The 22619-nt window shown below is 37.2% G+C and overlaps 1 protein-coding gene across 2 annotated transcripts in view; it reads left to right on the top strand.

Annotated features, from left to right (window-relative positions):
- PPP4R3B (protein phosphatase 4 regulatory subunit 3B) overlaps nucleotides 1-22619 on the top strand; it is a 111265-nt gene that overhangs the window by 31979 nt on the left and 56667 nt on the right. For both annotated transcript variants that reach the window (XM_058278595.1, XM_058278596.1), the window contains exons 5-7: nucleotides 3023-3100; nucleotides 4219-4335; nucleotides 5924-6040. In XM_058278595.1, coding sequence (XP_058134578.1) covers nucleotides 3023-3100; nucleotides 4219-4335; nucleotides 5924-6040 — 312 coding nt within the window. The remainder of the gene's footprint in view (nucleotides 1-3022; nucleotides 3101-4218; nucleotides 4336-5923; nucleotides 6041-22619) is intronic.

The following is a 22619-nucleotide window of genomic DNA, read 5'->3' as shown; positions in this document are numbered from 1 at the left end:
AGGTCCTGGGTTTGATCCCCGGTACCTCCTAAAAACAAACAATTGAAAAACCAACTCTTATTGGGGAGCAGATGTACCTAAGTAGTTAAGCATCTTCCTCCCACACGCAAGGTCCTGGGTTCAATTCCCAGTACGTCCTAAAAACAAAAAAAAAATTGATAGACTTCAAACTGGAAATAGAGCCATACTCAATGTAGTTGATGAAAAAGACTCAATGACTGAAGCTCATGTGTAGCTTTCAAATAATTGTTTTTGAATTCAGGAAGAGGGTTTTCAAATCCATAATAGTAAATCATAAATGCCTTTTTATATCTAAAAATAAATTACGCAAACTAATCTATAAATATTTACAATGCTTTCTGTGTCATTTTAAAAATATATATTGTAATAGGTTTTTATTATGTATGCTTGAATTACATGCAGCCTTAAAAAGTAGAATGTCTTCTTTATTTCTGGTCCATAAGGTGTGTTTTTCTAAATACCCAGATACAGAGAACTACCCATTATTTAAATTAGACAGAAGATCAGCCTTTTATCTAGGGTTTACCAATTATCTCAACATGTTAGCCGTGATGCTGAATTCTGTTTTCTGCAGTGTATGAGAAGGAAACTAATTAAGATCATATGTGGCAGAAAGGCTACATTTCTTAAAGCTCAACTTTGAGGTTTCTGTATAGAAATTTTTTTGTCAAGGTATTCAGATGTTGCCTGATAACTTTAATGTCTGCTATACATGCCTATGGCTTCTTAAGTGAGTATTAATCTGCTGTTGCATGAATTATATAAGACAAGTGAAAATTTAAGAGTTTTATCTAACTGGGCTAAAGTTAGGTAGTACAAGGATATATATCATAAACCTCAGCCTAAATTTGGTTAACTGACAAACTATATGAAAGTTCGTATCATTGTCAGTGGCTCCAGTATATACTCTAAAAAATGTTGACCTCCTCTTAAGCATGATAGAGCCATGAGATTTACTTAACTTGAAATTTTTTTTAGCAATTTCAGATCACTAACATTTTTCTTAAGGCCAGGTTTTGATGGAAAGCTTCTCTAAAATGAATTTCAATATTTGTGTCCATTTTTCCCTTTGTAATTAAAAAGTTCTTTATTGTGGTAACATATATAACATAAAATTGGCTATTTTTAAGCATACAATTCAATGGCAGTAATTACACTTACAGTATTGTGCTTCTATCAGTACTGTATTACCAGACTTTATCATCACCCCAAACAGAACTCTCTATCCTATTTCCTTCTCCTCTCAGCTCCTGGTAACCTCTAATCTACTTTGTGGATAGATTAATTTGCTTATTTTAGCTATTTCATGTCAGTGAAATCATAAAACGTGGTCTTTTGTGTCTGACTTATTTCACTTAGGATAATGTTTTCAAGATTCATCTATGTTGTAGCATGTATAGAATGTCATTTTTTATGATTGAATAATAGTCTATTGTATGTATTGGTATATATCACATTTTGTTTATCCATTCATCTGTTGATGGACACTTGGGCTGTTTCTACCTGTTGGCTATTGTGAATAATACTGCTATGAACATTAATGTACAAGTATCTGTTTGAGTTCGTGTTTTCAGTACTTTGGAGGTATATCCCTAGGAGTGGAATTGCTGGGTCCTTGGTAGTTCTGTGTTTAACTTTTTGAGGAATCACCAATGTATCATCAACAGTTTGGTTTTGTGGAAACCAAACTGTTTTCCACAGTAGTTACACCATTATATATTCCCACCAGCAATGTATGAAGGTTCCAATTTCTCCACATTGTTCCTAATACTTGTTATTTTCCTAATAGCCATTCTGGTGGGTATGATGAGGTATCTCGTGATTTTGATTTACATCTCCCTAATGATGTAATGGTGTTGAGCATTTTTTTCATGTGCTTATTGGTCATTTGTATGTATCTTTGGAGAAATCTTTATTCAAGTCTTTTGTCCATTTTTAAATTGGGTATTTGTTGCATTCCTTTGTAATTTAATAGTTCGTGATTATTGAAGAAAACTAGAAAATTTAGATAAGCAAAAATGAAAATCACTCATAATCCATAACCACAATGAACATTTTAATGTGTATCCTTTCTTGTGTTTATGCATATAAGGTTATCTTATAAATAAAATAGATGTATATCTTTTTGATTGTCCTTTTATACAATGCTTAAAGAAATTAGTATCTTTTAATACCTTATAGTAAAAAATATAAAAAGCAATTATTGTAGTATTTTGTCATTTAGCTATATACATGGCACCACAGGAACATATAAGACTCTGCTCCAAATGGCCCTAGGTGATTATATTCGTTCTTATATTTAAGTGGCTTTTTGTAATCTTAGCTTCTGCCAGAGTTGAGCCTTTTCTACTGCTCTCTTTATGATACCTCTTGTAGGTGTTTTGCTATGGACTGACAGTAGGATCTTCAAACCTGGAATTGTGTTCATATTAAAAGTAAATAGAATGGAGCAGGTGTAGCTTAGTGGTTGAGCACATGTTTTGCAAATATGAGGTCCAAGGTTCAATCCCCAGTACCTCCTTAAAAAAATTAAAAAAAAAAAAAAGACTTTAATATTGTGCTTAAAAGGCTATCAACGTTAAAGTTAATTTTGTAGTACTGCCTTAAAAAATAAAATAAAAATAGGGCGTGGTTGGAGCTCAGTGAATGAGTGCCTGTTTCCTGTGTATCAGGACCCTGGTTCAATCCCTGGTACCTTCTCCAAAAATTTAATTAATTAATTTAATGAGTATCTATGAATGACCTGAAATCTCTTTTTTTTCCAAAGAGTTTTATTCTAGTTGAGGTTTCAGACTAAACAGGGCACTGATATAACTAAAATTGAATGATACAGTGAAGTTTTGAGAAATTATTACCTGACTATACTCTGGAATTTTAGGTTTCATGATGAAAATGCTATGGGATTTTCAGGTATTTCTATTAAAATTGACATAAATTGCATACAGGAGTGTAACTTTATATTTTTGCTAATATTTCATAGTAATTATTTCTTTTCATGCAGGAAGATGAAAAGTTTTTGTCTGAAGTTTTTGCACAGTTAACAGATGAGGCCACAGATGATGATAAACGGCGTGAATTGGTAAGTTATTATTGAAATTCAGTCCTCTAAAGAGGACTTATTTTGGCATGAACAGCTTTTAGTCTAGAAATGGTTGACTTAAAAGAATTTTTAATAATTAATATGAGACGGAAGATATGTATTTAAATTGAACTGTAAAATGGATATTCTCACAAAGTTTTTGGAATTTATTGTTTTATATTTTAAGGATAGGCTGATGTGATTCTACTTCACCCCACCCCCCAACCTTGCACCATGAGAGAATTTGCATGCCTTTACAAATCCCAAAATTGGCTAAGTAGTTTGTTAGGACCACAACTAGAAACTCACACATTTTTATGGTTGTAGATACTCACATTATAAATATACTTTTCTTTTTTTCACCAAGAGGTAAGGAGAATGCTTCTTGAAAAAATGAATGATAGATAATTTGGTTCTTTGGAAATGTTTCTTGTTTTCTCACGTGTTTAAACACTTTTTTGAACTGTAAGCTGTGTTTTGGGGAGAAAGAATAGTGATTGGTCTTTATTAGCTGATTGCCATTTTTTCAAATATTATAATTGTATATTTGGGATTTTAATAAGTAATGAAAAATTGCTGACTTAAAATTAAGTCATTCTTAGAGTAATTGTTTATTATTAGCCTACACAGTGTTTTCAGTTATAAAATTAGTGTTTTAGACTGAGGGATCTTTAGTAATTTTTACAGTTCTTAATATTGACTCATGCTTTTGAGGGCTCCCTGGAAACCCAGCCACAACTTATTATAGCAGGATTTCTACAAAAATATGTGCTGTAATTCCAAGCAACTGCCTTCCATGAATTTTTGCAACTGAATCATAAAGTGAGAATAGCATATATGGAGCTGCCTTCTCAGAACCCACATGTTTTTTATACACACACACACACAGAGTAATGCGTTTAGAAAGTTAATTAGTCCATGTTTGAGAACTAATCCAAGATTTACTTTGAATGGAGTGTTAGTTTATAATGTTCTTTGATAGAGGTTTTGAGGAACCACGATACACTGAAAAGCTGGAATCAGAAAGGTGAATCCCATGCTCTGGTAGATCATATTACAGTGTGCCCCAATTTTATTTTTATGTTTGTCAACTTTTCACTATTATTCTAACATTACAGGTTAATTTTTTCAAGGAATTCTGTGCATTTTCTCAGACATTGCAACCTCAAAACAGGGATGCATTTTTCAAAACCTTGGCAAAATTGGGAATTCTTCCTGCTCTTGAAATTGTAATGGTAATTATACGGTTTCTTGTCATGTTTTTGTAATTGTGAATTTGTAAAAGATATATATTATGGATGGGAAAATACTGCATATTAAATTTTACATTCTAGGTTATTAATCACCTGATAGTGAATTACTACTACAAGAATATTTTCATTTTTCAACTTTTTAAAACTTAAATTTATAGCATTAATATGTAATAACTTGCAAATAATATAACTTCAAATGAATTAAAATCCCACTTGTTTCTGCACAACTATTATCTATTCTGTAACAATATTAACTGTGTTTTATAGAGACCAGTAAAATGTTTTTACTTCTTAGATCATTAAGTGAAGTAAGGGCAGACTGGACCAAGGAAACTAGTGCTGCATTTTGAGGTTAGGGCAGTGGTTGTCAAACTTTTTTTATATGAATTTAGTCTTGTGGTATTTACTGTATGAAAAATTAAAGCCAAGCCAAGAAATTTAAAAAAATTTTTAGTCATTTAAAAATTATAAAAATCAGCCTATAAATGTTAATATAAATAACTTTTATGCAAAAATAATTTTTCCAAAACAAAAAATATTTAGTGAGTAGCATTGTTTTACATTTTTTACAAATCCATGTAATGACATCTTTAATAGAATTTATCTAGATTCTCATAGAAGTTTCTGCGTTTAATCTTTTATAATGCATGTCATGTAGCCTATGGAAAACATTGCTATCCTTATAGTATAAGAGTGGAAAAGGCAAATAACATTTTAACATTATTACGAAAAGAGTTTTTTATGTTTTTTTTCACTTTAAAAATTTTTTTAAAGATGCTTTCATTACATAAGTGCTACAGAGAATATATAGGGGATTCCCACATGCCCCGCTTCCCACACCTCCCACATTTCCCTACATTAGCAATATCATCAGTGTGGTACATTCATTTCAGTTGATAAACACATTTTAGAGCATTGCCATTAAGCATGAAAATAGTTTTAATTTTGTGAACTATCTCAGTGATTAACTGCACCACACTTTTGAGGACTGCTGGGTTCAGGAATGTTTTTGGAATTATGTGGCCATTTCAGAACTTAAGAAGTATGTATCCTTCATGTGTTGGAGGGGAAAAAGCACTCCAGGGTCGCTAGTTTAGAAAACTCAGTTGTAGGAAGGGTAAAAATGCCAGAACTGCTTTCAGAACTGTCCTCTATTAGGCAATTGTGAAATTCAGTTACTAAGGAATAACCCAGGCAAATCTAGGGCAAAAGACTTTCTGGAAGGTTTTTAAGCCTTGGAGAGATCATTCACATTTTTGCATATATATGAATTGAGGTATCCCCACCTCCACCCTACCACCCCTGCAGAAGAAAATAAACAACACAATGTTGCTTAACTTTTAAAGCCTTGTTTTATAATCCTGTTATATTTCTTATATTTAAATTCTTTGAATTTAAATCTTTGCTGTGGTAAAAACTGACAGAAACTAGTCATTGAGCTACTTAAATGTTTTAGCATGTGAAAAGAGAGGAAAGAAAATGGTAGTTTCTTTGTTAATTACAGTAAAATGTCTAAATCTAAAATGTTGAAGGTGAGTCTCTTCTAGTAATCTAATTTTCCTTTTATCAGGGCATGGATGATTTGCAAGTCAGATCAGCTGCTACAGATATATTTTCTTATCTAGTAGAGTTTAGTCCATCCATGGTCCGAGAATTTGTAATGCAAGAAGCCCAGCAGAGTGATGATGTAAGTAATAATGCTGCAGTTTAATGGGAATCACTGGTAGAATAGTGTTTGCAAACTATCAAAAGAAAAGCATGAACATATTCCTAATCTTTCCTGAAGCAAAATAATAGATTACTGAGCAGATACAACTTCGGAATATGAGGCGATTTGTTTATTGTAAAAAAAGTAATATTAAAACTAGTATTTGAGATAAATAAATAATAGAATGAGATTCTACATGTTGGTGTAAATATTTAAAGTGTTACTGAGGTATAATTTCAGTCTCTTTTGCACGTCAGAAACTTAGTATAACTAAAAAATTGCTTTCACTTTGGTTCTTTTTTTTTTTTTAAGTGGGAATGAAAGGTTAATAGAGAGACCAGTGTTCTCTTTTTCCTTTTAAATATATTTACTACTTTACTTGTAAACTATTTTAAGGACAGAATGAGCATAAAGGTATAACTTAGAATAGTCTTTCTTAAATATATTTTAATGTTAAGAAGGTAATTAAAATATGTCCTATCTTAAGGAACCTTTTTGATTCCCAATTTTAATTTTGTCCTTGTTTTATTTACTGTTGAATTAAACTACAGTTGATTTGTGTTTAATTTTTTAATGTCTACTTAGATTTTTACTTTTTATCTTTGTTAGGTATTTGCAATGTATTTTATTTTATTTTTTTTAAGATTTATTTTTTTACTTCTCCCCCACACCTCATTTTTGCACTCAGTTTCTGCTCTCTCTGTCTGTCTGTTGTATGTTCATCGTCTTTTTAGGAGGCACCAGGGACTAAACCGAGGAACTCCCATGTAGGGAGCTTGAGCCACCTCCACTCACTGCTTTTTGTGTCTCTCGTTTTGTTTTCTTGTTGTATCTCCTTGTTGCATCATTTTGTTGTGTCAGCTCACTGTCTTGCTCATCTTCTTTAGGAGGCATCAGGAACCGAACCCGGGACCTACCATGGGGTAGTCAGGTGCCCAATTGAGCCACATCTACTTCCTGCAATGTTTTAAAGCAATATTAGAATAAATTGGGCTTATCCTCTAACTTAGGAAATAGAGAAGAAATATTTTGATACACACTTAAGTTTATTTTATTTTTTTTTTATTTTTGAAGAAGCTTAGATTACATAAATGTTACATAAAAAATATGGGGGATCCCCATATGCCCAACCCTCTCCCCTTCACACACATCCCACATTAACATCTTTCATTAGTATGGTACCTTTGTTACACTTGATGAACACATATTGAAGCATTGCTACTAACTATGGACTATAATTTACATTATAGTTTAGACTCAATCCTGCACAATTTTATAGGTTATGACAAAATGTATAATGGCTTATATTGGTCATTGCAATGTAATATAGGACAATTCCACTGTGCCCAAAATATCCCCATGCTACACCTATTCTTCTCTATCCCCTCAGAACCTTTGGTGCCCACTGCCTTTATATTAATGATAAAATTCTTCCGTTGCTAGAATAATAATAGGTCTATAATAGAATAATAATAAATCTACTTTAGTCTATTGTTCATTCCCCAATCTTGAGGATTTGGGGATGGTGAAGCCCACTCCACTTATTTATTTATTTTTTAAGATTTATTTATTTCTCTACCTTTCCCCACCCCCACCCCAGTTGTCTGTTCTCTGTGTCTATTTGCTGCGTCTTCTTTGTCCGCTTCTGTTGTTGTCAGCGGCACGGGAATCTAAAGTGTTTCTTTTTGTTGCGGCATCTTGTTGCGTCATTACTCTGTGTATGTGGTGCCATTCCTGGGCAGGCTGCACTTTCTTTTGCACTGGGTGGCATTCCTTAGGGGGCGCACTCCTTGTGTGTGGGGCTCCCCTATGCGGGGGACACCCCTGCGTGGCACAGCACTCCTTGCGCGCATCAGCACTGCCCATGGGCCAGCTCCACCAGGGTCAGGGAGGCCTGGGGTTTGAACCGTGAACCTCCCATGTGGTAGACGGACGCCCTAACTACTGGGCCAAGTCCGCCGCCCCACTCCACTTCTAATTGAGAGGGGGCTTAGATCTCATGGGGCAGATGGATGGCGCTATCTTGCTTGCTGTTGCAGACACTCTCTGTTCCTTGGGATGGGTATTGTTCATCATCATCTATTGTTAGTTGTCCTGGGTTAGTCCAGTGAACTAGAGAGTACGTGTTGCAGCTCTGCTGAGATTCAGGGCTCAACCTGGCACGTGAACAGACCGATATGTCTCTGGGACTTATATTTAGCAAGTATAGTGCTAATTATGGGTTCAAATAAAAGGGGCAGAAGAGCCATGTAGGAAAATTATAAATGAGTTTAATTCTTTTTACACTGGGGAGCATAAATTCCAAAGTAAGGCACACTGACAGGGTGCCGAATTCCTGAGTTTATCTGCCCTTCTTATAGGTTCTGGATGTGTCTAGGGACCCCTCAGAGTCCAGCTGTTTGAGGCACTGTTTACTGTGGCAGGCAATAAGATCCTGCTGAACTTTGCTTAAGTCGTGTATAAGCATAACCTATGAAGTGACCTCCCAACAACCCAGTAGATGCTAAATCTGACATAAAATAAAGACATAGTTTATTAATCAGTTTATAATCTCATTATTGATAGTTTTGTCTTAGTGCTTTACCCAAGATAACTTTGAGATTAACATTCCCATTGCCCCATCCTTAGCGATTTGTGTAAAGGCATTCATTATAAAAATTCCTCAGACCACTATAATAATAAGCTACTAACCTTTATACTTCTTAACTTTTACACCTTTGATTTTTATTTTCGTTAGAAATATTTTCTCGTTTATATTGAATTATTCATAAGATTTAAAGAAGCAGTTATTTTTAAGTGAAAATTTCCTTTCTCAATTTCTTTTTTTTTCTTTTTTATAATCCCAGTCTTTAAGGCCTTTCATTTTCCTGAGTTTTCTCAGATATAACAATTTTAAAATTTTAAAAATATTATTGGCTAATTGAGTTAGCTGAAAAGAAAGGGTAAATTACAAATTGTTTTTTACAATTTTCAAAATTAAGGATCCTGCATATTGAATTCTAGTATATTGACTTCTGTTGGTGGTGACCTTTATAGAAAATAATGTATCTTCTGTATAACCAGTGAACAATTGACATATAGCCTTTTTTTTAGGTACTGGGGCCAGGGATCAAACCCAGGACCTTGTATATGGGAAGCTGGTACTCAACCACCAAACCACATCAGTTCACCTGAGTTGGCCTTTTCGTTTGTTTGCTTGTTGTTTGTTCCTTTTTTTTTTAAGGAGGTATGGGGAACCGAACCCAGGACCTCCATGTGGAAAGCTGTCTTTTTGTTATGCCATAGACTGTATGTATTTTTATGCTAATGGCTTTTTGGAACATTTAGTAAAAATTATTTTAGAAACTGACTAGATAAGTAATACCGCGATTACTGAAATATATTGGGCTGGTATTTTCAGCCTATTTCTTGCTTAAATATTAATTACTTTAGATATGATAATAGTTCTATTATCTATTTAGATGAGAGGTGGGCAGATTTTTTTTTTTTTAAAGAATCAGGTAGTAAATATGGCTTTGAATCCTGTGGTCTTTGTTGCACTATTCAACTCTGCCTCTAAAGCACAGACTGGCCATAGACAGTTTGCATGACTGTTCCAAAAAACACTTTACAGTAAAACTTTAATTGCAGAAACAGAAACAGGAAGCTGGCTGAGTACGTTTGCAGTTGACTGCAACCGATTTTTTTAAAAAAATTTTTTATTCTTTTTTTCTTTAAAGATGCATAGATCACACAAAATATTACATTAAAAAAATATAAGAGGTTCCCATATACCCCATGCCCCCCACTCCTCCCACATTAACAACTTCTTTCATTAGTGTGGTAAACTGTCCTCTGGTTCAGAGCATTTCAGTTTAAATGCCTGTGATGGTGGCATTTAAAGTTTGATTCTCAATGGAAGGTTATAATTGCACAAGCTACAATAGCTGTTGAAAGAAAAAAAATAGCTTTGGAAAAAAAGCAAGACAATAGGAATAGGCAGGTATTAATGAGAAGTAAGTTATTGGGATTACTGTTTATTTACATATATATTTTAAAGGTTTATTTTTTTTATGAGCCCCTCCCCCTTGTTGGCAGTTGCTGTTTGCTCTCTGTCTGTTCTTTGTGTGCTCATCTTTTTTTTTTTAGGAGGCACCGGGAACCAAACCTGGGAACCAAACCCAGGACCTCCCATGTGGGAGGAGGGTACCCTATGGCTTGAGCCACCTCTGTTCCCACTTATTGTGTCTCTTCATTGTGTCTTATCGCTGTGTTAGCTTGCCATGCCAGCCGTTTGCATCAGCTTCCTATCTTGCCCGTCTTCTTTAAGAGACACAAGAACCTGAACCTGGGACCTCCCATGTGGTAGGCAGGCGCCCAACTGCTTGAGCCACATCTGCTTCCCTATATTTTTTTTATTAAAGAAGTTACAGATTTGCAGAAAAATGATGCAGAAAATACTGAGTTCCCACACACCACCACCATCACCATTTCCCCCCAACACACATTTTCCAGAATATTCTATATATAGGTTCATGTTATCTGCAAATTGGGGAAGTTTTACTTCTTCCTTTCCAATTTGGATGCCCTTTATTGCTTTTTTTGCCTAACTGCTCTGGTTAACATTTCCAGTACAGTGTTGAATAAGAGTAGTGACAGTGGGCATCCTTGTCTCATTCCTGATCTTAGAGGGAAAACTTTCAGTTCTTCACTATTGAGTATAATGTTAGATGTGCATTTTTCTTATTTGCCCTTTTGTATTGAGGAATTTTCTTTCTAACCCTAGTTTTCTAAGTATTTTTATCAAGAAAGGGTGCTAGATTTCATCAGATGCTTTTTGTGTCAATTGAAATTATGTGGTTTTTGTCGTTCATTCTATGAAATTATGTGACATTAACTGATTTTCTCATATTGAACCATCTTTCATTAGATAAATTCCTTTTGGTCATGGTGAATGATTCTTTTAATATGCTTTGGATTCAGCGTTCCAGAATTTGTAGAGGATTTTTATATCTATATTTATAAGGGGTTTTGGTCTGTACTTTTCTTTCCTTGTGATATCTTTTTCTGTTTAGGGTAATGTTGGTCTTATACAATGAACTAGAAAGTGTAACCTCCTCTTCAATTGTCGGAAGAGTTTGAGCAGGATGGGTGTCTTTTTTTTTTTTTTTGGAATATTTTGTAAAATTCCTCTGTGAAGCCATCTGATCCTAGGCCTTCCTAGTATCCTTTAAAAATTCTTTGTATTTCTCTTGGATTGGTAATATTGTACCCTCTTTCATTGCTGATTTCAGTTACTTGTATCTTCTCACTTTTTTCCTGTCAGTCTCGCTAAACAGTTTGTCAGTTTTATTTATCTTTTTCAGGTACCACTTTTGGTTTTGTTGATTCTCTATGTCTTTATTCTCTAGTCATGAATCTACACTCTAATCTTTGCTTTCCTCCTTCTGCTCACTTTGGGTTTAGTTTGCTACTCTTTTTAGATCCTCCACGTCTGAAGTTAGGCCCTCTCATTTGAGATCTTTCTTTTTTAATGTAAGCATTTAAAGGTATAATTTTCCTCTCATCACTGCCTTTGCTAAAGTCCATAATTTTTGGTTTGCTGTATTTTCGTTTTCATTCACTTCAAGATATTTCCTAATTTCCCTTGTGACTTGTTGTATGACCCATTGGTTGGTTGTGTCATTTAATTTCCACATATTTGTGAATTTTCCATTTCTCCCTGTTATTGATTTCTAGATTCATCCCATTGTGGTTGGAGAAAATAAATTGTGTGATTTCAGTATATTTTTAAAATATCTTTTAAATTTTAGTTTCTTAATGTTAGTATGACTTTTATGTATTTCCCCCTCATGAGATGGCTCCCTGTGTGTTTGCTTGTTGTTTTTACTCATTGTGCTTGTTGTTTTTGCTCATTGTCTGCTTGTTGTTTTTTGCTTTTTGTCTATTTCCTTCTTCTTCTTTTCTTTAGGAGCCATTTGGAACCTGGCACTTCCCAAGTAGGATGCAGACGCTCAATTGCTTGAGCCACAATCACTCCCTTAATATTTTTTAATTTACTGAAACTTCTTTCGTGAGCTAACATATAATTCTATACTGGAGAATGTACCTTGTGGGCTAGCGAAGAATCTGTATTTGGCTGCTATTGGGCGAAGTGATCTATATATGGCTTTTATATCTAGTTGGTTTATTATGCAACTCTTCTATGTCCCTATTGACCACCTGTCTAGATGTTCTATCCATTACTGAAAGTGGTACATTGAAGTCTCCTATTATCAATGTAGAACCATTACTTCTCCCTTCAAATTTGTCAATATTTGCTTTATGGTTGTCTGGCATTAGATATATATATATTTACAATTATTACATCTTGTTGAACTGACTTCTTTATTGTATATATTTACCTTTTTTCTCCATCATAACTATTTTTTATGGTTCTATCTGATATAAGTCTGTTTTATCTGATATTAGTTATAGTTCTCCCAGGCCTCCTTTGGTCACTATTTGCATGGAATAAATTTTTGCATTCTTTCACTTTCACTTACTTCTGTCTTTGAATTTAAGGTGAGTCTTTAGTGAACAGCATACAATTAGGTTGTGTCTTTCGTATGTATTCTGCCAAATTGTGCTTTTTGACTAGACAGTTTAAACCATTTATAATTTTTTAAACTTTTTATTTTTTTTCAGACAATTTCAAACTTACATAGAGTTACAATATAACCAAAACTCTTTGCAGAGAATTCCAGCATCCCCTCTCCCCACCTCAGCACCCATATCCACCAATTTTAACATTTTGCCACGTTTACCCTATCACTCTATTATCTATCCATCTGTCAATCTATTTATCCGTTTTCTTAACAGTATATGAACAACTGTATTCATTTATGCAGTCATCTAAGCTTCAGTTAAGGTCAAGAAATTTAACATTTGAGATAAAGTTTACAGTCTATATTCCAGTTTTTTTTTTTTTATGTCCTAATAATGTCCTTATGAGCCTTTTCTCTGCCACTCTTTTTTTTTTTTCTAATGTACTGGGGGCTGGAGATTAAACCCGGGCCCTCCTATATGGGAAGCTGGTACTCAGCCACTAAGCCACAACAGTTTCCCTGAGTTGGCTTTTTTGTTTTATTTGTTTGTTGTTCATTTTTTCAGGAGGCACTGGGACCTCCTGTGTGGAAGGTGGGAGCTCAGTCTCTTGAGCCGCATCCTCTCCTTCTCCATTCTTATATCCAGTCCAGTATAATGTATTGCATATAATTGTCATTATTTCTTTTGTTTCATTCTTTTAATTGTGGAAACATATGTACCCCATAAATCTTCCCATCCGAACCCTTCCTAAGCATACCATTCAGTGGGATTAATCACATTGTGATCACAATAGTGCAGTATTCTTACTGCCATCTATTACTTTAACTTTCTCTTCACCCAAAACAGAAACAATACATTCATTTTGCATTAATTCTCCATTCCCTTAGTCCCCCACTCCTGGTTAATTGTATTCCTCTGTCTTTCTCATTGAGTTTGCATGTCTGATATTCTCCTTCTGTTTTCCATGGTGCTTACATTTAATATTCTAAGTCTACTTGCTTGCTTTGATAACCTGCTTAATTTATATAACATACATAAACTATGTTCCTATAGCCCTCTATTTCTCCACTTTTATGTAGTTCTTGTCACAAATTACTTGTACATTATGAGTCTAAAACCATTGATTTATTATTCCTTTTTTTAAGATATATTTTTTATTTCTCTTCCCTTCCCCCCTCCGCCAGTTGTCTGCTCTCTGTGTCCATTCATTGTGTATTCTTCTGTGACTGCTTCTATCCTTATCAGCGGCACTGGGAATCTGTGTTTCTTTTTGTTGCATCATCTTGTTTTGTCATCTCTCCATGTGTGCAGCGCCATTCTTGGGCAGGCTGCACTTTCTTTCACACTGGGCGGTTCACCTTACGGGTTGCGCTCCTTGTGCATGGGGCTCCCCTACGCATAGGACACCCCTGTGTGGCAGGGCACTCCTTGCGCGCATCAGCACTGTGCACGGGCCAGCTCCACACAGGTCAAGGAGGCCCGGGGCTTGAACCGCGGCCCTCCCATGTGGTAGGTGGACACCCTATCCATTGGGCCAAGTCCGCTTCCCTATTATTCCATTTTATACATTTGCCTTTTAGATCCTTTAGGAAGTAAAAAGTAGAGTTACAAATGAAAAATACAATAATACTGGTGTTTATCTTTACCTATGTAATTATCTGTACCAGAGATCTCTATTTCTTCATGTGGCGTCAGTAAGTTGTTTAGTGGACTTTGCTTTCAAACCACAGAACTCCCTTTAGCATTTCTTGTAGAGCCAGCCTAGTGTTGAAGAAGTCCTTCAGCTTTTGTTTATATTGGAAAGTCTTAATCCTTCCTTTATTTCTATTTTTAAATTTTTTAAATGTTTTATTTATCTCCCCTTCCCACAGATGTTTCTCTTGTCAGTCTGCTCACTGTTTGCTCGCCTTCAGCAGGCACCGGAAACTGAGCCCAGGACCTCTCACATGGGAGGCAAGTACCCAGTGGTCTGAGCTGCATCTGCTCCCTGCGGACTACAACATCTACTAGCTTGTGGCATCTTCTCGTTTTAGGCATCTGCTCATTGTGGCGGTGTGGCGTCTAGCTCGTTGCTGCAGAGCCTAGCTCATAGCTGGTGTGGCATTTGCTTGTCTTCTTTAGGAGGCACTGGGACCCAAACCTGGGACCTTCCATGTGGTAGGTAGGTGTGGTAGTGGGCCCAACAGGTTGAGCCACTTCTGCTCCCCTCCTTCATTTTTGAGAGATTGTTCTGTTGGACATAGAGTTCTTGGTTGGTACTTTTTTTCTTTCAGCACTTTAAATATGTCTTCGCACTGCCTTGCTTCCCTGCTTTCTGATGAGAAATCAGCATTTAATCTTATTGAAGCTCCCTTGTATATGACACCTTGCTTTTCTTTAGCAGCTTTCAGAATTCTCTCTTTACCTTTGGCATTCAACACTTTGAGTATAACTTGACACAGTGTGGGTCTACTTGGGTTTATCTTGTTTGGAGTTTTTTGAGCATCTTTGTGTATTTGTATTATTCATTAAATTTGGGAAGTTTTCAGACATTTTTTTGACTATTCTCTCTACCTCTTTCTCTCTCTACCTCTTTCTCTCTCTCCTCTTTCTGGGGCTCCCACAATGTATATAATGAATAGTTCACTTGATGGTGTCCTACAATGAAGAAAGAATATCTTCATTCTGTTCTCGTTCTCATTCTCAGACTGGATGATTTCAGTTATCTTATGTTCATGTTACTGATTCTTTGTTCTCCCAGTGCCAGTGTGCTATTAAACTCCTTTAAGGAATTTGTAATTTCCGTTACTGTGGTTTTCATCTCTGTTTGTTTCACTTTATAACTTCCACCTCCCTTTTGATATTCTCCCTGTATTCATCTTTTGTTTTCCTGATTTCCTTAGTTCTTTGTCCATATTTTCCGTTAGCTCTTTGAGCATATTTAGGACTATTTTTTAGAAAATACCTTTGTTTGGAATGTTCCAAGTCTGATCTTCCTGATTGAGGGTTCTAATGCTTTAATCTTCTCCATTGCTGGGACCATCACTTCCTGTTTGTTTGTATGATATTAATATTTTGTTGAAATGTGGAGATTTTGATATTTTAATGTTTTCATTGCAGTATATACTCTGAGCCATAGGTTCTTTAAACTTGAATCTAGGTAGTGTTAAGTCAGGGAACTCATGTTGGATGCCAGGAGCTAAGAAAAAATAAAGAAGGGAAAAAAGAAAACACCTTTCCAGTCTTGCAGATTAACCTGTGTGAGTGCTGTCCTTCAGAGCTGATCCATATAATTACTTGAGAGTAGCTCCAGATCAAAGTTTAAGGACTTCCCTGGTCCTCTCTGTTCATGTTTCTTACTTTGGTTATGTGTATCTGGCTCTAGGAAATCCCCCATTTATATGGTTCCACATGTTCCCTCTTCCCTTGGAAACACTTTCCTCATGGTCCTGGGTCCTGTGTTCTATGTCCTAGAGCCAGCAGTCCCTTACTGTGGACATCCACTTGACTCTTCTCACACAATGTTCTCTTGGGGAGAGGTCTGTTGGCTGTCTTCTGTAAATGGCCATTTCTAGTACAGTGGATCCCTGGAATATATACATAAGATTGTGCCAGACATACATCCGATACATATGTGCACAGGGGTTACTTTGTCCCTTCTGAAACTGGGACCAGGACTTTGCACTGGAAACCTGGCTGTCTCCTCACAGAGCCATTGAGGATTGGGAGAGGAGCTAACTGGTGTGCAGTGAGATCCTACCACCTTTTATTTTTTTAGGCAAAGGAGGAAAGAGTTTATTAAAAAGAAAATTCACTGCAGAGTGAATGGTGTGTGTGGGGCCCAAGTCAGGGCTTTTTAAAAGTCTGTTTGCTGTTCTGATTACTTGCCCACCTTTCATTTCTTTGGGGGCCAATGGTGAGGCCCTTTGAGGATACCTGAGGCTTTCCCTTTTGTTCCAAATGAGATTCTCATGGGATTCTTCTGGCAGCTTTCTTCTCAGGAGGTTTCCAGGCAGGGTCTCAACATCTCACAGTCATGTGGCCTTTCAGCCATGTGGTCTGCAGGGCTTGCCGCCATCCTACCACTTTTAAGTTGGCTGTTTTTTGATTCAGCACTTGTCTTGTTACTGCAGTCCTTTAATTTTTTCTAAAATTGAGAAAGTTGTTTCTCCTAGTTGTTGTGAAGATTATTTCTCTTTACCCCCTGAGCTGCTTCCTCATCTGTTTGCTTGTTTTGTTTTTGCTTGATATCTTTTTCCCCCCTCAGTGTTTGCACATGCTGTCTGCTTTTGTTGCTTGGTTGTTGTTTTTTTTTTGCTCATTTTCTGCTTGTTGCTCTTTTGCTCACTGTGTATTGTCTGTCTACTTTTTTTTTAAGGAAGCACCAGAAACTGAACCCAGGACCTCCCATGTGGGAGGTGGGTACCCAACTGCTTGAGCCATATCTGCTCCCTGAAGATCTTTTTTTTTTTTTTTAAAGTCTTTGTCTACTGTATCTATAATTTGGTTTTCTTCATTGATGGTTTCTGAATTTTTATCTTGTTGCTTTCGATGGTCCTTTATTTATATTTCTTTGTCCTAAATCTTCTGTTGTACCCTGTTCATTTTAATATTTTAATGTGTTAACCTTGGGATGTACTCTCTGAATTGTCTCTTCCTTAAGTTTGTATCCAGTTAGTGATACAACAGATTTCTTTGCTTGTCAGAAGCTAACAAAAAGAAGCAAACCAGAACAAATGGCGCCTTTCATAGTCTTTGAATGAGCTGTGTGTTGGCTGGTACTCTCCTTCTGAGTTTAGTCCTTGTGGAGTAGGTGTAGCTCAGTGGAATAGTGCTTGCTTTGCATGTGTGAGGTCCCAGGTTTAATCTCCATATCTCCTAAAAAAGAAAAGCAGGCAGAATTTAGTCCTTTCAACAAGAATTTCAGATCACTTGAGAGGAATGTTAAGTCCAAGGTCCTCTCTCTCTTTTCTGAGCCTGCTTCTTGTCCTGTGCTTAGGCTTTCTAATGGCCTTAGGGATTCCTCCATTTACAGGAATTTTAATGCCTTCTCTACTCCCTAAGAAATAGACTTTCTTCCCTTACTGGGTGCTTTGTTGTATGTCTTAAAGCAGATATAATCTTTTGCCCTAGGCTGCTTTGACTTATTCTCTCTTATATTGCTGAAGCTCTCTAAGCTGCTCCTGTCTGTAGGGCAAATTCTGGAAGAGTGATCCAGACTTTAGTGTTCTGGTTTAACCTTCCTGGCTGCTGTCCAGTAGATTGACACCAACGTACAGGCACTCCCGTATTGCATATGGGTTAATCTGCTCCCTCTTGAACCTGGCCAGAAGCCTACAAGGGGAATGCAGTCTGGGTCCAGCTGCCTCAGGGAAAGGATGAGGGAGTAGCCGCAAAGGGCCCCAGAAGATTCTGCCATTTTTTTTAAAGATTTATTTATTTGTTTATTCCCCCCCATTCCCCGTTGTCTGCTCTCTCTGTGTCCATTCGCTGTGTTCTTCTGAGACCGCTTCTATCCTTATCAGCGGCAGCAGGAATCTGTGTTTCTTTTTGTTGCGTCATCTTGTTGTGTCAGCACTCTGTGTGTGCGCCACCATTCCTGGGCATGCTGCACTTTCTTTTGCGCTGGGCGGCTCTCCTTATGGGGTGCACTACTTGCGCGTGGGTCTCCCCTACGCGAGGGACACCGCTGCATGGCACGGGACTCCTCGCGGGCATCAGCACTGCGCATGGGCCAGCTCCACACAGGTCAAGGAGGCCCAGGGTTTGAACCGCGGACCTCCCATGTGGTAGATGGATGCCCTACCCATTGGGCCAAGTCCGCTTCCCAATTCTGCCATTTTTAGAGCTTTGGTTTTTTGATTAGACACTCACCCAGTTGTTGCAGCACTTTAAGTATATCCTGAAATTGAGGAAGATGACTGGCGCTTTTTGCTAGTGTTCAAAGATTCTATGGAGGAACAGAACCCTGGAGCATCTTATGCCTTCATCTTAGTCAAGTTGGACTCTTTGGGACTTTTTAAGGCTGTAAATTGAAGAGGGTATTTTTGGTGTCCCAGAATTGAAATTCATTGGGGTTACTCTGTAATGGTTTGTTTTAAGATCAGATCATTGTTTGACACCTGAAGAAGTCGTTTTCCAGTAGAGGTTGTCTTACATCATTCTGCTTGTGGTGCTTGAATATGAGTTGTCTAGCCCAGGTGATGTCATTGTTGGAGAAGCAGGTTGAGGTTAAAAATTAGATTTATATTTGTAGTGTTTTACTGCTAATAAATCTAGCAGGTGATTAAACTCGAAGTTTGGGAGAGTCACCAGCCCTCTCTGATCTTCTCTACCATTTCCTTCATTGTACCAGTAGAGAAATACACATGGAAGAGAACATAAGTTTTTGTCAGTATTGCTATTAAAATCTGAATCTTTTGATTTAACTGTTCCTTCTGCTTACCAGAGTTGCTCTGTTGTGCTAATGAAGAAATTCATGGTGCCTTGCAGACAACTTACTTCCTGATAGTGCTTTTATTTCATTTATATGTATTCAATTATTAATTATATTGCTTAGGAACTACTTGGTCATTGTTTCCGAAAACAGGTTATTATTGATTTTGAATGTATGTAGTTAATGCATTGTGGTAGACTAATTTGCTTGCTAACCTGTGTACTCCTGAATACCCAAAATATTTTATTCTTCCATACTTCCCTGTTCAACATAATCTTTAGATCTGTGGTTAATTCCAGTACTTAGGAGTTGATTTTTAGTTTGACAAAATCTAAGAATTTTATAATAATATAGAATTTTTATAATAATAATGGAAACTAATATTTATTATAGGGCTCATCTCATATGTTTCTCATTTCTTAGTGTCTTTTATTGACTGATACCCAGCATCTTACCAACTGTAGTTTCATGTATTTTGTCTGGTTTTTTGGTTGTTTCAGGTAGGAAAGTAAATCCTGTCCCTCTCACTCCATCTTGGTCAGAAGCAGAAGTCTTGTTTGATACTATTTATTTATAAATATATACATACATACATACTTAGTGGGTTTGAACCCAGACCACATACATGGGAAGCAGGCATTCAGCTACATCCACTCTCCCTGATCTTTATTTTTAAAGTAAAGTGTATTGCAAATGACTGGCCTTTCTTGGAAATTGGGCAGTTTATGGATTCATGTCTTTTGCAGGGGTTTTTTTGGTAATTATTCATGTCTCATTAGAATGAGACTTCAGAACATTAAACGGTATACTCATCTGACAGAAGTGTTTAGAAGCCATCTTGCCTGAAGGCTTCTATATCATTGAGTGTGGCAGTTGGTATTAATTGTAGGAAATTCCTATCACTACTCCCTTTTTGCCTGCCTTTTTTTCCCCTCTTTGCCTGTATTAGTAAGCCAAAGGGGTACTGATGCAAAATACCAAAAATTGGTTTTTTAAAGGGTATTTATTTGAGGTAGGAGTTTACAAATACCAGTGTTGTCGAATTTTGTTTAGGTTCTTGGCTATGCTGAGAAATGAATTTCAAGAGCATGCTGGGTGAGTTAGGCCAGTAATTTATTGAGGTAGGGAGGGAAGAAAAATGGGAGGAAATAACAGAGCAGGGGTTCCAGGTAGAGAGGAAGGGGCTGATAAGTGATAAAGAGGGCTGATTTACAGGCTACAATTTCCCATTATAGGTTATAAATGCCCAGGTTTTACTTGCATGGTGATTCTAGTGGGGGAGAAGGCACTGGAGTCTTGGGTCGGGAGGCAAGAGAGTGCAAGAGAGAGCAAGAGAGTTCCTTCAGGCCTTGCACCTGGCTTTTGAACTGTTAATTATCCCACCCCTTTGCTAATGGCAGGAGAGGAGTTCCGGCTGTTTACTGTTTTGATTGCTTATTTCCTCCCATAAGTGTCCCAGGAGGGCCCAATGATAAAGTCCTTAGGGAATATCCAGAGCTTTTCATGGCTTCCGGAGGGAGTCTTCTGAGTGACAGAATCTTGGAGAGGGTCTTCCAGCAGCCATCTTGGTGTTGCTTATGTCCACGTGGACCTCTTGCAAAGTTTCAGATCCATCTCTTATTTCCCTGTCTTATTAGCCTGCTTCACCAGGCCATAAAGCATAAGTTACTTACCTTACCAAAGTCTGTTTTCACGTGTTGGAGCAAGATGATATCTGCGAGGGTTCAGGCTTCCTGGGTTCCTCTGGGCTCAGCTCCTCTGTTTTCTCCACAAGGTCAACTGTAGACTGTGAGACTCTCTAGGCTTTGCCTCTCTCCACAAGGTCAGCTGTAGACTATCAGGCTAATGGCTCTTGTCTCTATCCCCTTAGGCTCCAGCTTAACATTTCAGATTCAAACTCCAACATTGAAAGGCCCCAGCTCTGTCATTTGCCATGCCTTTTATTTGTGAGTCCCTGTCCACCAAAGGGTGTGCCCTACTGGCACAAGAGGTTTACATAACTACTTAATCAAGTAAACCTCTGAATCCAGTATAATCTAATATGCCCAGAGGAAAAGATCAGTTCGCAAACATAATCCAATATTTCTTTTTGGAATTCATCCATAATATCAAACTGCTACATTGCCTAATTCTCACTTTCCAAGGTTTTCTTGTCCTCTTCCACAATAAAACTTTAATAGTAGGCTAGAAGAGTACTGTCCAATACAACTTTCTGTGATGATGGTAGTATTCATTCTATGCTACCAACAGGGTACCCACTTGCTACCTGTGTCTGTTGAGCACTTAAAATGTAGCTAATGTGACTGAGGATCTGAATTACTAATTGTAATTTAAATAACCTCGTATAACCAGTATCTACCATATTGAACAGCATAAGGATATTCTATTTACCTCCTATACTACCAATCTAAGGAATGGATCTTTAATCTTGTAAAGAGAAACTGTTAAAAAAAAATTATAGCCAATCTAAAGGAATGTCTTGATCAGATCTTTATTTTAGAAAGATATAGTTCTGACGGCAGTTGTAGGATACAGATAGCTGGGAAAGAAAAGACAGTTGTAACTATTATCCTGATGAGAAACAAGGGAGGCCTGCGACCCAGTAGAACAGAAAAGTAGATAATAAGATGATAAGATTAAGTAGGTGATAAAGAGTTAATGTGGGGAAGCGGACTTGGCCCAGTGGATAGGGCGTCCGCCTACCACATGGGAGGTCCGCGGTTCAAACCCCGGGCCTCCTTGACCCATGTGGAGCTGGCCCATGTGCAGTGCTGATGCGCGCAAGGAGTGCTGTGCTATGCAGGGATGCCCCCACATAGGGGAGTCCCACGCGCAAGGAGTACGCCCCATAAGGAGAGCCACCCAGCACGAAAGAAAGTGCAGCCTGGCCAGGAATGGTGCCGCACACGGAGAGCTGACACAAGATGACGCAACAAAAGGAAAACAGATTTCCATGCCGCTGACAACAACAGAAGCGGACAAAAACAAAAACATGCAGCAAAATGGACACAGAAAACAGAGAACTGGGGGGGAATGCGGAAGGGGAGAGAAAAAAATAAAATAAATCTTTAAAAAAAAAAAAGAGTTAATGTGGGGAGTGGATGTAGCTCAAGCGGTTGAGTGCCTTCTTCCCATGTGGGAAGTCCTGAGTTTGATCTCTTATACCTCCTAAAAAAAAAATGTATCATTTAAGAATTGATTTGCCTGCACATCTCAGAAAACCCAAAGTATGATAGTTTTACCTAAATAAAGGTTTTGTTTTATTCATGTCAAAATGCAACTTACATAAAACACCAGGAGTTAATTTTGCCAAAAGACTTCCATCTTTGTAGTCAGCTATCCTCAGCTTCTAGTTTTTATACTTTTTTACCTTGTGCTAGCAAGATTGCTGTTCCTCCTCAGGCAGAAGAAGAGGAAAAGTAGAGGGCAAAAACTGGAGAGAGCGAGGCATCCTATTCTGTTTCAGAGCTTTCCTGGCGTTTCCACTCGAAATTTTTGCTTATATTTCTTTGACCAGAACTAAATCACATGGCTGCCTTTAGCTGCAAAATGGGAAATTCAGTATTTTAGCTGAGC

Source organism: Dasypus novemcinctus, chromosome 17, assembly GCF_030445035.2.
Source record: "Dasypus novemcinctus isolate mDasNov1 chromosome 17, mDasNov1.1.hap2, whole genome shotgun sequence".
NCBI lineage: Eukaryota > Metazoa > Chordata > Mammalia > Cingulata > Dasypodidae > Dasypus > Dasypus novemcinctus.
This window is presented reverse-complemented; position numbering and strand designations above follow the sequence as displayed.